At 36.7% G+C, this 15726-nt stretch overlaps 1 protein-coding gene and 1 long non-coding RNA gene across 3 annotated transcripts in view; one reads left to right on the forward strand and one right to left on the reverse strand.

The window, feature by feature from the left end:
* The window catches only part of LOC126747077 (uncharacterized), a 57195-nt gene that overhangs the window by 1912 nt on the left and 39557 nt on the right, over positions 1–15726 (reverse strand). The window contains exons 16-17 of the mRNA XM_050455572.1: positions 10058–10266; positions 9756–10000 (exon numbers count right to left, since the gene is read on the reverse strand). Coding sequence (XP_050311529.1) covers positions 9756–10000; positions 10058–10266 — 454 coding nt within the window. The remainder of the gene's footprint in view (positions 1–9755; positions 10001–10057; positions 10267–15726) is intronic.
* LOC126746823 (uncharacterized) lies at positions 1516–8586 on the forward strand. 2 transcript variants are annotated; one of them, XR_007663991.1, is made up of 5 exons: positions 1516–2270; positions 4306–4579; positions 4919–5598; positions 7296–7699; positions 8379–8586. It is a non-coding gene; the product is annotated as an uncharacterized LOC126746823 (long non-coding RNA). The 2 variants fall into 2 exon arrangements; XR_007663992.1 differs by lacking the exons at positions 1516–2270; positions 4306–4579 and adding an exon at positions 2779–3223.

The raw sequence follows: 15726 nt of genomic DNA on the forward strand, positions 1-15726 counted from the left end.
CTACAAGAGACGTTCATATACAAGGTGTAACATAAGTGCGAGTAACTGTAACTTGGAATAAATTCGATAATAAATAAATAGGGACGTATTCGGACACGTCAATTGGGATTGTAAGTTGCGTATTTTTTTCAATAAAAAGTTTTATACAGAGTGTGCCATGTAAGCGAGGCTAACACCAACTTTCTTATTTTAAGTGGGGCACCCTACATGCTATTATATTTTTGGATTCTCCACAAAATTCCAAACATTTCGATGTATCTCATGCCATACCTTTATCCGATTATTTTTAAGATACAGGGCGTGAAAGAAAACGTATTTCATAAACTTAAAGAGGGTTCTTTTAAATCTGTTTCCTTGATAAGTGTTCAAAATGTAAACCATTTACTATTTGGCAACGCCTTAAAGGCACTACAAATTTATTTTGAAGGTTTCTTAAGCATTCTGGAGAAATATGTGATTTACTTTGGATTTCGAATATCCCCATAGGAAAAAATCCAGCGGAGTCAAATCGGGCGATCTTGGTGGCCATTCAAAAGGTCCTTTCCTGCCAATGCATCTGCCTGGAAAAATAGTATCCAGATAGTTTCGAACAGGTCTTGCAAAATGGGGAGGCGCACCATCTTGCTGAAACTAGATATTTCTATTCTACTTGATGAAAACAATCCGCTGGTATAGTTAGTTCGTATTAAAAAAAAAAAAATTTCTGGAAAAAATCGATATACTCGAAAAACGAAAAAAACTCAAACTTGGAAGGCCGATATCTCGGCTTCTATGGGAGCTATCGGGAAAATTCCAACGGTTTTGTCTTTGTTTCGTTCTTTTGAATCCAACGAGACCATCCGCAAGGTCGTAGCTTTTACGATAGCCGAGATATGGCATTTTTGGAGCCCATTTTTGGCCTCAAAAACGAGGTTGAAAAAATACTCGATTTCTTAGTTCTGCTCGGATTCCCTTATAACCCGGTATTTTTGTGATCTTCTTGATGAGAACAATCCGCTGGTATAGTTAGTTTGAATTCGAAAAAAAAAAATTTCTGAAAAAAATCGATACGGGGGGGTATACCCGAAAAACGAAAAAACCCAAACTTTGAAGGCCGATATCTCGGCTTCTATGGGAGCTATCGGGAAAATTCCAACGGTTTTGTCTTAGTTTCGTCGTTCTGAATCCAACGAGACCATCCGCAAGGTCGTAGCTTTTACGATAGCCGAGATATGGCATTTTTGGAGCCCATTTTTGGCCTCAAAAACGAGGTCGAAAAAATACTCGATTTCTTAGTTCTGCTCGGATTCTCTTATAACCCGGTATTTTTGTGATCTACTTGATGAGAACAATCCGCTGGTATAGTTAGTTCGAATTCGAAAAAAAATAATTTTCTGAAAAAAATCGATACGGGGGGGTATACCCAAAAAACGAAAAAACCCAAACTTTGAAGGCCGATATCTCGGCTTCTATGGGAGCTATCGGGAAAATTCCAACGGTTTTGTCTTTGTTTCGTTCTTTTGAATCCAACGAGACCATCCGCAAGGTCGTAGCTTTTACGATAGCCGAGATATGGCATTTTTGATGCCCATTTTTGGCCTCAAAAACGAGGTCGAAAAAATACTCGATTTCTTAGTTCTGCTCGGATTCTCTTATAACCCGGTATTTTTGTGATCTACTTGATGAGAACAATCCGCTGGTATAGTTAGTTCGAATTCGAAAAAAAATAATTTTCTGAAAAAAATCGATACGGGGGGGTATACCCGAAAAACGAAAAAACCCAAACTTTGAAGGCCGATATCTCGGCTTCTATGGGAGCTATCGGGAAAATTCCAACGGTTTTGTCTTTGTTTCGTTCTTTTGAATCCAACGAGACCATCCGCAAGGTCGTAGCTTTTACGATAGCCGAGATATGGCATTTTTGATGCCCATTTTTGGCCTCAAAAACGAGGTCGAAAAAATACTCGATTTCTTAGTTCTGCTCGGATTCTCTTATAACCCGGTATTTTTGTGATCTACTTGATGAGAACAATCCGCTGGTATAGTTAGTTCGAATTCGAAAAAAAATAATTTTCTGAAAAAAATCGATACGGGGGGGTATACCCAAAAAACGAAAAAACCCAAACTTTGAAGGCCGATATCTCGGCTTCTATGGGAGCTATCGGGAAAATTCCAACGGTTTTGTCTTAGTTTCGTTCTTTTGAATCCAACGAGACCATCCGCAAGGTCGTAGCTTTTACGATAGCCGAGATATGGCATTTTTGATGCCCATTTTTGGCCTCAAAAACGAGGTCGAAAAAATACTCGATTTCTTAGTTCTGCTCGGATTCTCTTATAACCCGGTATTTTTGTGATCTACTTGATGAGAACAATCCGCTGGTATAGTTAGTTCGAATTCGAAAAAAAATAATTTTCTGAAAAAAATCGATACGGGGGGGTATACCCGAAAAACGAAAAAACCCAAACTTTGAAGGCCGATATCTCGGCTTCTATGGGAGCTATCGGGAAAATTCCAACGGTTTTGTCTTTGTTTCGTTCTTTTGAATCCAACGAGACCATCCGCAAGGTCGTAGCTTTTACGATAGCCGAGATATGGCATTTTTGATGCCCATTTTTGGCCTCAAAAACGAGGTCGAAAAAATACTCGATTTCTTAGTTCTGCTCGGATTCTCTTATAACCCGGTATTTTTGTGATCTACTTGATGAGAACAATCCGCTGGTATAGTTAGTTCGAATTCGAAAAAAAATAATTTTCTGAAAAAAATCGATACGGGGGGGTATACCCAAAAAACGAAAAACCCAAACTTTGAAGGCCGATATCTCGGCTTCTATGGGAGCTATCGGGAAAATTCCAACGGTTTTGTCTTAGTTTCGTTCTTTTGAATCCAACGAGACCATCCGCAAGGTCGTAGCTTTTACGATAGCCGAGATATGGCATTTTTGATGCCCATTTTTGGCCTCAAAAACGAGGTCAAAAAAATACTCGATTTCTTAGTTCTGCTCGGATTCTCTTATAACCCGGTATTTTTGTGATCTACTTGATGAGAACAATCCGCTGGTATAGTTAGTTTGAATTCGAAAAAAAAAAATTTCTGAAAAAAATCGATACGGGGGGGTATACCCGAAAAACGAAAAAACCCAAACTTTGAAGGCCGATATCTCGGCTTCTATGGGAGCTATCGGGAAAATTCCAACGGTTTTGTCTTAGTTTCGTTCTTTTGAATCCAACGAGACCATCCGCAAGGTCGTAGCTTTTACGATAGCCGAGATATGGCATTTTTGATGCCCATTTTTGGCCTCAAAAACGAGGTCAAAAAAATACTCGATTTCTTAGTTCTGCTCGGATTCTCTTATAACCCGGTATTTTTGTGATCTACTTGATGAGAACAATCCGCTGGTATAGTTAGTTTGAATTCGAAAAAAAAAAAATTTCTGAAAAAAATCGATACGGGGGGGTATACCCGAAAAACGAAAAAACCCAAACTTTGAAGGCCGATATCTCGGCTTCTATGGGAGCTATCGGGAAAATTCCAACGGTTTTGTCTTTGTTTCGTTCTTTTGAATCCAACGAGACCATCCGCAAGGTCGTAGCTTTTACGATAGCCGAGATATGGCATTTTTGATGCCCATTTTTGGCCTCAAAAACGAGGTCAAAAAAATACTCGATTTCTTAGTTCTGCTCGGATTCTCTTATAACCCGGTATTTTTGTGATCTACTTGATGAGAACAATCCGCTGGTATAGTTAGTTCGAATTCGAAAAAAAATAATTTTCTGAAAAAAATCGATACGGGGGGGTATACCCGAAAAACGAAAAAACCCAAACTTTGAAGGCCGATATCTCGGCTTCTATGGGAGCTATCGGGAAAATTCCAACGGTTTTGTCTTTGTTTCGTTCTTTTGAATCCAACGAGACCATCCGCAAGGTCGTAGCTTTTACGATAGCCGAGATATGGCATTTTTGGAGCCCATTTTTGGCCTCAAAAACGAGGTTGAAAAAATACTCGATTTCTTAGTTCTGCTCGGATTCCCTTATAACCCGGTATTTTTGTGATCTACTTGATGAGAACAATCCGCTGGTATAGTTAGTTTGAATTCGAAAAAAAAAATTTCTGAAAAAAATCGATACGGGGGGGTATACCCAAAAAACGAAAAACCCAAACTTTGAAGGCCGATATCTCGGCTTCTATAGGAGCTATCGGGAAAATTCCAACGGTTTTGTCTTAGTTTCGTCGTTCTGAATCCAACGAGACCATCCGCAAGGTCGTAGCTTTTACGATAGCCGAGATATGGCATTTTTGGAGCCCATTTTTGGCCTCAAAAACGAGGTCAAAAAAATACTCGATTTCTTAGTTCTGCTCGGATTCTCTTATAACCCGGTATTTTTGTGATCTACTTGATGAGAACAATCCGCTGGTATAGTTAGTTTGAATTCGAAAAAAAAAAAATTCTGAAAAAAATCGATACGGGGGGGTATACCCGAAAAACGAAAAAACCCAAACTTTGAAGGCCGATATCTCGGCTTCTATGGGAGCTATCGGGAAAATTTCAACGGTTTTGTCTTAGTTTCGTTCTTTTGAATCCAACGAGACCATCCGCAAGGTCGTAGCTTTTACGATAGCCGAGATATGGCATTTTTGATGCCCATTTTTGGCCTCAAAAACGAGGTCAAAAAAATACTCGATTTCTTAGTTCTGCTCGGATTCTCTTATAACCCGGTATTTTTGTGATCTACTTGATGAGAACAATCCGCTGGTATAGTTAGTTTGAATTCGAAAAAAAAAAATTTCTGAAAAAAATCGATACGGGGGAGTATACCCGAAAAACGAAAAAACCCAAACTTTGAAGGCCGATATCTCGGCTTCTATGGGAGCTATCGGGAAAATTCCAACGGTTTTGTCTTTGTTTCGTTCTTTTGAATCCAACGAGACCATCCGCAAGGTCGTAGCTTTTACGATAGCCGAGATATGGCATTTTTGGAGCCCATTTTTGGCCTCAAAAACGAGGTCGAAAAAATACTCGATTTCTTAGTTCTGCTCGGATTCTCTTATAACCCGGTATTTTTGTGATCTACTTGATGAGAACAATCCGCTGGTATAGTTAGTTCGAATTCGAAAAAAAATAATTTTCTGAAAAAAATCGATACGGGGGGGTATACCCAAAAAACGAAAAAACCCAAACTTTGAAGGCCGATATCTCGGCTTCTATGGGAGCTATCGGGAAAATTCCAACGGTTTTGTCTTAGTTTCGTTCTTTTGAATCCAACGAGACCATCCGCAAGGTCGTAGCTTTTACGATAGCCGAGATATGGCATTTTTGATGCCCATTTTTGGCCTCAAAAACGAGGTCGAAAAAATACTCGATTTCTTAGTTCTGCTCGGATTCTCTTATAACCCGGTATTTTTGTGATCTACTTGATGAGAACAATCCGCTGGTATAGTTAGTTCGAATTCGAAAAAAAAATAATTTTCTGAAAAAAATCGATACGGGGGGGTATACCCAAAAAACGAAAAACCCAAACTTTGAAGGCCGATATCTCGGCTTCTATGGGAGCTATCGGGAAAATTCCAACGGTTTTGTCTTAGTTTCGTTCTTTTGAATCCAACGAGACCATCCGCAAGGTCGTAGCTTTTACGATAGCCGAGATATGGCATTTTTGATGCCCATTTTTGGCCTCAAAAACGAGGTCGAAAAAATACTCGATTTCTTAGTTCTGCTCGGATTCTCTTATAACCCGGTATTTTTGTGATCTACTTGATGAGAACAATCCGCTGGTATAGTTAGTTCGAATTCGAAAAAAAAATAATTTTCTGAAAAAAATCGATACGGGGGGGTATACCCAAAAAACGAAAAACCCAAACTTTGAAGGCCGATATCTCGGCTTCTATGGGAGCTATCGGGAAAATTCCAACTGTTTTGTCTTAGTTTCGTTCTTTTGAATCCAACGAGACCATCCGCAAGGTCGTAGCTTTTACGATAGCCGAGATATGGCATTTTTGATGCCCATTTTTGGCCTCAAAAACGAGGTCAAAAAAATACTCGATTTCTTAGTTCTGCTCGGATTCTCTTATAACCCGGTATTTTTGTGATCTACTTGATGAGAACAATCCGCTGGTATAGTTAGTTCGAATTCGAAAAAAAATAATTTTCTGAAAAAAATCGATACGGGGGGGTATACCCGAAAAACGAAAAAACCCAAACTTTGAAGGCCGATATCTCGGCTTCTATGGGAGCTATCGGGAAAATTCCAACGGTTTTGTCTTAGTTTCGTTCTTTTGAATCCAACGAGACCATCCGCAAGGTCGTAGCTTTTACGATAGCCGAGATATGGCATTTTTGGAGCCCATTTTTGGCCTCAAAAACGAGGTTGAAAAAATACTCGATTTCTTAGTTCTGCTCGGATTCCCTTATAACCCGGTATTTTTGTGATCTACTTGATGAGAACAATCCGCTGGTATAGTTAGTTTGAATTCGAAAAAAAAAAATTTCTGAAAAAAATCGATACGGGGGGGTATACCCGAAAAACGAAAAACCCAAACTTTGAAGGCCGATATCTCGGCTTCTATGGGAGCTATCGGGAAAATTCCAACGGTTTTGTCTTTGTTTCGTTCTTTTGAATCCAACGAGACCATCCGCAAGGTCGTAGCTTTTACGATAGCCGAGATATGGCATTTTTGGAGCCCATTTTTGGCCTCAAAAACGAGGTTGAAAAAATACTCGATTTCTTAGTTCTGCTCGGATTCCCTTATAACCCGGTATTTTTGTGATCTACTTGATGAGAACAATCCGCTGGTATAGTTAGTTTGAATTCGAAAAAAAAAAATTTCTGAAAAAAATCGATACGGGGGGGTATACCCGAAAAACGAAAAAACCCAAACTTTGAAGGCCGATATCTTGGCTTCTATGGGAGATATCGGGAAAATTCCAACGGTTTTGTCTTTGTTTCGTTCTTTTGAATCCAACGAGACCATCCGCAAGGTCGTAGCTTTTACGATAGCCGAGATATGGCATTTTTGGAGCCCATTTTTGGCCTCAAAAACGAGGTTGAAAAAATACTCGATTTCTTAGTTCTGCTCGGATTCTCTTATAACCCGGTATTTTTGTGATCTACTTGATGAGAACAATCCGCTGGTATAGTTAGTTCGAATTCGAAAAAAAATAATTTTCTGAAAAAAATCGATACGGGGGGGTATACCCGAAAAATGAAAAAACCCAAACTTTGAAGGCCGATATCTTGGCTTCTATGGGAGATATCGGGAAAATTCCAACGGTTTTGTCTTTGTTTCGTTCTTTTGAATCCAACGAGACCATCCGCAAGGTCGTAGCTTTTACGATAGCCGAGATATGGCATTTTTGGAGCCCATTTTTGGCCTCAAAAACGAGGTTGAAAAAATACTCGATTTCTTAGTTCTGCTCGGATTCCCTTATAACCCGGTATTTTTGTGATCTACTTGATGAGAACAATCCGCTGGTATAGTTAGTTTGAATTCGAAAAAAAAAAATTTCTGAAAAAAATCGATACGGGGGGGTATACCCGAAAAACGAAAAAACCCAAACTTTGAAGGCCGATATCTCGGCTTCTATGGGAGCTATCGGGAAAATTCCAACGGTTTTGTCTTAGTTTCGTTCTTTTGAATCCAACGAGACCATCCGCAAGGTCGTAGCTTTTACGATAGCCGAGATATAGCATTTTTGATGCCCATTTTTGGCCTCAAAAACGAGGTCGAAAAAATACTCGATTTCTTAGTTCTGCTCGGATTCTCTTATAACCCGGTATTTTTGTGATCTACTTGATGAGAACAATCCGCTGGTATAGTTAGTTCGAATTCGAAAGAAAATAATTTTCTGAAAAAAATCGATACGGGGGGGTATACCCAAAAAACGAAAAACCCAAACTTTGAAGGCCGATATCTCGGCTTCTATAGGAGCTATCGGGAAAATTCCAACGGTTTTGTCTTAGTTTCGTCGTTCTGAATCCAACGAGACCATCCGCAAGGTCGTAGCTTTTACGATAGCCGAGATATGGCATTTTTGGAGCCCATTTTTGGCCTCAAAAACGAGGTCAAAAAAATACTCGATTTCTTAGTTCTGCTCGGATTCTCTTATAACCCGGTATTTTTGTGATCTACTTGATGAGAACAATCCGCTGGTATAGTTAGTTCGAATTCGAAAAAAAATAATTTTCTGAAAAAAATCGATACGGGGGGGTATACCCGAAAAACGAAAAAACCCAAACTTTGAAGGCCGATATCTCGGCTTCTATGGGAGCTATCGGGAAAATTCCAACGGTTTTGTCTTAGTTTCGTTCTTTTGAATCCAACGAGACCATCCGCAAGGTCGTAGCTTTTACGATAGCCGAGATATGGCATTTTTGATGCCCATTTTTGGCCTCAAAAACGAGGTTGAAAAAATACTCGATTTCTTAGTTCTGCTCGGATTCCCTTATAACCCGGTATTTTTGTGATCTACTTGATGAGAACAATCCGCTGGTATAGTTAGTTCGAATTCGAAAAAAAATAATTTTCTGAAAAAAATCGATACGGGGGGGTATACCCGAAAAATGAAAAAACCCAAACTTTGAAGGCCGATATCTCGGCTTCTATGGGAGATATCGGGAAAATTCCAACGGTTTTGTCTTAGTTTCGTTCTTCTGAATCCAACGAGTCCATCCGCAAGGTCGAAGCTTCTATATTAGCTGAGATATCGCATTTTTGGAGCCCATTTTTGGCCTAAAAAACGAGGTCGAAAAAATACTCGATTTCTTAGTTCTGCTCGGATTCCCTTATAACCCGGTATTTTTGTGATCTACTTGATGAGAACAATCCGCTGGTATAGTTAGTTCGAATTCGAAAAAAAAAAAATTCTGATAAAAATCGATACGGGGGGTATACCCAAAAAACGAAAAAACCCAAACTTTGAAGGCCGATATCTCGGCTTCTATGGGAGCTATCGGGAAAATTCCAACGGTTTTGCCTTAGTTTCGTCCTTCTGAATCCAACGAGACCATCCGCAAGGTCGTAGCTTTTAGATTAGCTGAGATATCGCATTTTTGGAGCCCATTTTTGGCCTAAAAAATACTCGATTTCGTAGTTCTGCTCGGATTCACTTATAACCCGGTATTTTCGTGATCTACTTGATCAGAACAATTAAATATTCAAAAATAGAATTAATATTGAAATGATATAACTGTTTATTTGATTAACTTTAGCAGCAGAATAACTTAGAAATTAGCTACGTTTACGACTCAATCTTTAATACTTGGATCAAAAGGTGTCACGAGGGCTATTTTTTCGGTGTAAACGGCAGCGCACTAAAATTTGATATGCGTTAATATTTGATGTAATATGTAATATTTGATGCTTCCCAAACAAGGTAGATTAAATTTAATTTTTTCCGGTGTAAACACACCTAGGACCTATTTTGAAGTACCAAAATGACAAGTTTGACATTTTATTGGATGTTAACTTACGAAATAAAGAAGAAAATACAGAAGACAAGCTTAAGCCTTGAAAAAGAAATTATTAGTTTATTTTTATTATCTTCGACAACAACAACACTTTTAAACATTTAGAGGTTATGCCGTATAACTCTTCGTCTAAACTCACTTTAACTGACATTCCTGATCCATGGACCTAATAGATCCGCCCGTTGTAAACGTAGTTATTGCCTCTTAAAGTTCTATAATCGAGCTAATATGCTTTCGCTTCAACATTTTGGATTTATTTTATTTTCTAAATAAACTGAACAACCCCTTCCGAAAATATATCAATGGTCTAACCTGTAACCACATAATCATCCTTCATCTGGGTTTGAACGTCGTCCAAAGCCAAAGATCGTCTATTAAAATTCATCTTGAAAAAGTCTTGGTCGTTATATACCCCCGGATCGGTAATTTTGTAGCTGTCCACTGGCACCCAATGGACCGTCCGGTTGTCGATGTAACCGTACGGCAGCAGTTTTCCTTCTTGGATTTGCAAGTGCATCACCCGGTTGACTTTTATGAATTTTATCCCGGTTACAACCCTGAAATTATAAATTTTTTTTTCCAATTTTGGATAAAGGAGTTGCGTCTTGACTCACCGGTTGTCTCGGACGTTCGCTAGGACGGGCCTTAAGTTGAAAAATCTGTCGGATTTGCTGGATTCCTCGTCACAGAGGCAGAAACAGTAGGAGCAATGCACGAACCACCTGTACCAGCTGTTTATGGGCTTTTTATGGCAATATTGGTTCTTACCGAACGTCTTACCGCTTTCGTATTTTATGTACTCGTATCTTCTTGAAGGGTATTTCTGAAATAAAACAAGCATTTAAGGCAGAACTCATGTCTATAATTTTGTTTTCATATCTCACAAGTTATATAGGAACTTACATGAAAAACGCTTGTTGGTAGAGCTTAATCTGATCTACGAGTTTGTCGTCGAAGGTTTTTTTTGGCCTTGACCCTCAATTTTGGAGGGAATAAAAAACAGTCCTCATGTTTGACCTCTAGGGTTTTTTTCATTTGACCAATGATAAACAAGATATTTGAGGATTTGTCTCGAGTAGACCCATTAAGGTCTTTGATACTCAAATATCTTAAAAGTGGCTGACTCTAGATAAAATATGAATAGAATGTTTATTGTAGAGCACGAAAGGATCTACAACTTTGACCTCTAAGTTTTTTTTCGTTTGACCAACGATAAACAAGATATTTGAGGATTTGTCCTGAGTAAACTTATGAAAGTTAATTCCTATGAAACTATTAGGAATACTATTAATTAACTTATTTATATTAATTAGAAACTATTTGCTAGAAAACAGCCTTTCTTTGAGTAAAAACCGCTTGTAAGTAACTTAAAAAGTTTTGAACTGATCCTCAAGAAACTAAGTAGAAAGAAATTTCCATGGAACCAAAACTGCGCTATTTTTCAGGTAGAAATTAGTTTTTCGCATAGAATTCATGTATAGAGTGCCCTCTATCCTAACCTAAAAGAATTACAAGAATATCTTAAATAGTTTGGAAGTTATGAGAAAGAATGTCCAGGATTTATACAAAATTTTTAAAACTCTCAATTTATTCCAAAAACTTCAAATTTAACGAGCACTAGGTCTTTGCGGGTAAAACTCGCTATAGCTCAGTAAGTATTAGAGCTACAAAAATGGTTCATATATGAAAATATTCCTTAGAAAAAACCCTTTCTTGCAGTAACAACCCCTTGTAAGTACCCCAAAAAGTTTTAAACTATTGGTCACAAAAACTTAATGGAATAAATTTCCATGAAATCAAAATTGCTCTAGTGAAGCCAATTTTTCAGCTAGAAACATTTTTTTTTACACAGAATTGATCTACAGAGTGCCCTATATACTATCCTGAAAAAATTTTGAGAATATCTTAAATAGTTTGGAAGTTATATGGGAAAACGTCCAGGAATAATGAAAAAATGTAAAAATTCAAATTTAGGGAGCCCTAGGTCTTGGTGGCTAAAACTCGCTATAGCTCAGTAAGTATTCGAGCTACAAAAATGGTTCATATATGAAAATATTAATTGGAAAACACCCTTTCTAGCAGTAGTAACCCCTTGTAAGTACCCCAAAAAGTTTTAAACTATTGGTCACAAAAACTTGATCTAAGAAATTACCATGAAATAAAAATTGCTCTAGTGAAGCCAATTTTTCAGCTAGAAACAATTTTTTTACACAGAATTCATCTATAGAGTGCCCTATATACTATCCTGAAAAAATTTTGAGAGTATCTTAAATAGCTTGGAAGTTATATGGGAAAACGTCCACGAATAATGAAAAAATGTAAAACTTCAATTTAGCGAGTCCTAGGTCTTGGTGGGTAAAACTCGCTATAGCTCCGAACGTATTGGAGCTACAAAAATGGTTCATATATGAAAATATTCATTGGAAAACACCCTTTCTTGCAGTAGTAACCCCTTGTAAGTATCTCAAAAAGTTTTAAACTAATGCTCACAAAAACTTGATCGAAGAAATTACCATGAAATAAAAATTGCTCTAGTAAAGCCAATTTTTCAGCTAGAAACTATTTTTTTACACAGAATTCATTTATAGAGTGCCCTATATACTATCCTAAAAGAATTACGGGAATATCTTAAATAGCTTGGAAGTTATATGGGAAAACGTCCAGGAATAATGAAAAAATGTAAAACTTCAATTTAGCGAGCCCTAGGTCTTGGTGGGTAAAACTCGCTATAGCTCAGTAAGTATTCGAGCTACAAAAATGGTTCATATATGAAAATATTAATTGGAAAACACCTTTTCTAGTAGTAGTAACCCCTTGTAAGTACCCCAAAAAGTTTTAAACTATTGGTCATAGACACTTAATGGAATAAATTACCATGAAACCAAAATTGCCTTAGTGAAACCAATTTTCCAGTTAGAAACGAATTTTTCTAATGGAATTCATCCATAGAGTGCTCTATTTATTAACCTGAAAGAATTACGAGAATATCTTAAATAGCTTGGAAGTTACATGGGAAAATGTCCAGGGATAATGAAAAAATGTAAAACTTCAAATTTAGCGAGCTCTAGGTCTTGGTGGGTAAAACTCACTATAGCTCCGAAAGTATTAGAGCTACAAAAATGGTTCATATATGAAAACATTCAATGGAAAACACCCTTTCTAGCAGTAGTAACCCCTTGTAAGTACCCCAAAAAGTTTTAAACTAATGCTCACAAAAACTTGATCGAAGAAATTACCATGAAATAAAAATTGCTCTAGTGAAGCCAATTTTTCAGCTAGAAACTATTTTTTTACACGGAATTCATTTATAGAGTGCCCTATATACTATCCTAAAAGAATTACGAAAATATCTTAAATAGCTTGGAAGTTATATGGGAAAACGTCCAGGAATTATGAAAAAATGTTAAACTCCAAATTTGGCGAGCCCTACCTAGTTCTTGGTGGGTAAAAGTCGCTATAGCTCCGAAAGTATTAGAGCTACAAAAATGGTTCATATATGAAAATATTCCTTAGAAAAAACCCTTTCTTGCAGTAACAACCCCTTGTAAGTACCCCAAAAAGTTTTAAACTATTGGTCACAAAAACTTAATGGAATAAATTTCCATGAAATCAAAATTGCTCTAGTGAAGCCAATTTTTCAGCTAGAAACATTTTTTTTTACACAGAATTGATCTACAGAGTGCCCTATATACTATCCTGAAAAAATTTTGAGAATATCTTAAATAGTTTGGAAGTTATATGGGAAAACGTCCAGGAATAATGAAAAAATGTAAAAATTCAAATTTAGGGAGCCCTAGGTCTTGGTGGCTAAAACTCGCTATAGCTCAGTAAGTATTCGAGCTACAAAAATGGTTCATATATGAAAATATTAATTGGAAAACACCCTTTCTAGCAGTAGTAACCCCTTGTAAGTACCCCAAAAAGTTTTAAACTATTGGTCACAAAAACTTGATCTAAGAAATTACCATGAAATAAAAATTGCTCTAGTGAAGCCAATTTTTCAGCTAGAAACAATTTTTTTACACAGAATTCATCTATAGAGTGCCCTATATACTATCCTGAAAAAATTTTGAGAGTATCTTAAATAGCTTGGAAGTTATATGGGAAAACGTCCACGAATAATGAAAAAATGTAAAACTTCAATTTAGCGAGTCCTAGGTCTTGGTGGGTAAAACTCGCTATAGCTCCGAACGTATTGGAGCTACAAAAATGGTTCATATATGAAAATATTCATTGGAAAACACCCTTTCTTGCAGTAGTAACCCCTTGTAAGTATCTCAAAAAGTTTTAAACTAATGCTCACAAAAACTTGATCGAAGAAATTACCATGAAATAAAAATTGCTCTAGTAAAGCCAATTTTTCAGCTAGAAACTATTTTTTTACACAGAATTCATTTATAGAGTGCCCTATATACTATCCTAAAAGAATTACGGGAATATCTTAAATAGCTTGGAAGTTATATGGGAAAACGTCCAGGAATAATGAAAAAATGTAAAACTTCAATTTAGCGAGCCCTAGGTCTTGGTGGGTAAAACTCGCTATAGCTCAGTAAGTATTCGAGCTACAAAAATGGTTCATATATGAAAATATTAATTGGAAAACACCTTTTCTAGTAGTAGTAACCCCTTGTAAGTACCCCAAAAAGTTTTAAACTATTGGTCATAGACACTTAATGGAATAAATTACCATGAAACCAAAATTGCCTTAGTGAAACCAATTTTCCAGTTAGAAACGAATTTTTCTAATGGAATTCATCCATAGAGTGCTCTATTTATTAACCTGAAAGAATTACGAGAATATCTTAAATAGCTTGGAAGTTACATGGGAAAATGTCCAGGGATAATGAAAAAATGTAAAACTTCAAATTTAGCGAGCTCTAGGTCTTGGTGGGTAAAACTCACTATAGCTCCGAAAGTATTAGAGCTACAAAAATGGTTCATATATGAAAACATTCAATGGAAAACACCCTTTCTAGCAGTAGTAACCCCTTGTAAGTACCCCAAAAAGTTTTAAACTAATGCTCACAAAAACTTGATCGAAGAAATTACCATGAAATAAAAATTGCTCTAGTGAAGCCAATTTTTCAGCTAGAAACTATTTTTTTACACGGAATTCATTTATAGAGTGCCCTATATACTATCCTAAAAGAATTACGAAAATATCTTAAATAGCTTGGAAGTTATATGGGAAAACGTCCAGGAATTATGAAAAAATGTTAAACTCCAAATTTGGCGAGCCCTACCTAGTTCTTGGTGGGTAAAAGTCGCTATAGCTCCGAAAGTATTAGAGCTACAAAAATGGTTCATATATGAAAATATTCCTTAGAAAAAACCCTTTCTTGCAGTAACAACCCCTTGTAAGTACCCCAAAAAGTTTTAAACTATTGGTCACAAAAACTTAATGGAATAAATTTCCATGAAATCAAAATTGCTCTAGTGAAGCCAATTTTTCAGCTAGAAACATTTTTTTTTACACAGAATTGATCTACAGAGTGCCCTATATACTATCCTGAAAAAATTTTGAGAATATCTTAAATAGTTTGGAAGTTATATGGGAAAACGTCCAGGAATAATGAAAAAATGTAAAAATTCAAATTTAGGGAGCCCTAGGTCTTGGTGGCTAAAACTCGCTATAGCTCAGTAAGTATTCGAGCTACAAAAATGGTTCATATATGAAAATATTAATTGGAAAACACCCTTTCTAGCAGTAGTAACCCCTTGTAAGTACCCCAAAAAGTTTTAAACTATTGGTCACAAAAACTTGATCTAAGAAATTACCATGAAATAAAAATTGCTCTAGTGAAGCCAATTTTTCAGCTAGAAACAATTTTTTTACACAGAATTCATCTATAGAGTGCCCTATATACTATCCTGAAAAAATTTTGAGAGTATCTTAAATAGCTTGGAAGTTATATGGGAAAACGTCCACGAATAATGAAAAAATGTAAAACTTCAATTTAGCGAGTCCTAGGTCTTGGTGGGTAAAACTCGCTATAGCTCCGAACGTATTGGAGCTACAAAAATGGTTCATATATGAAAATATTCATTGGAAAACACCCTTTCTTGCAGTAGTAACCCCTTGTAAGTATCTCAAAAAGTTTTAAACTAATGCTCACAAAAACTTGATCGAAGAAATTACCATGAAATAAAAATTGCTCTAGTAAAGCCAATTTTTCAGCTAGAAACTATTTTTTTACACAGAATTCATTTATAGAGTGCCCTATATACTATCCTAAAAGAATTACGGGAATATCTTAAATAGCTTGGAAGTTATATGGGAAAA

Source organism: Anthonomus grandis, chromosome 18 (genome assembly GCF_022605725.1).
Source record: "Anthonomus grandis grandis chromosome 18, icAntGran1.3, whole genome shotgun sequence".
In the NCBI taxonomy this organism is placed as follows: Eukaryota; Metazoa; Arthropoda; class Insecta; order Coleoptera; family Curculionidae; genus Anthonomus; species Anthonomus grandis.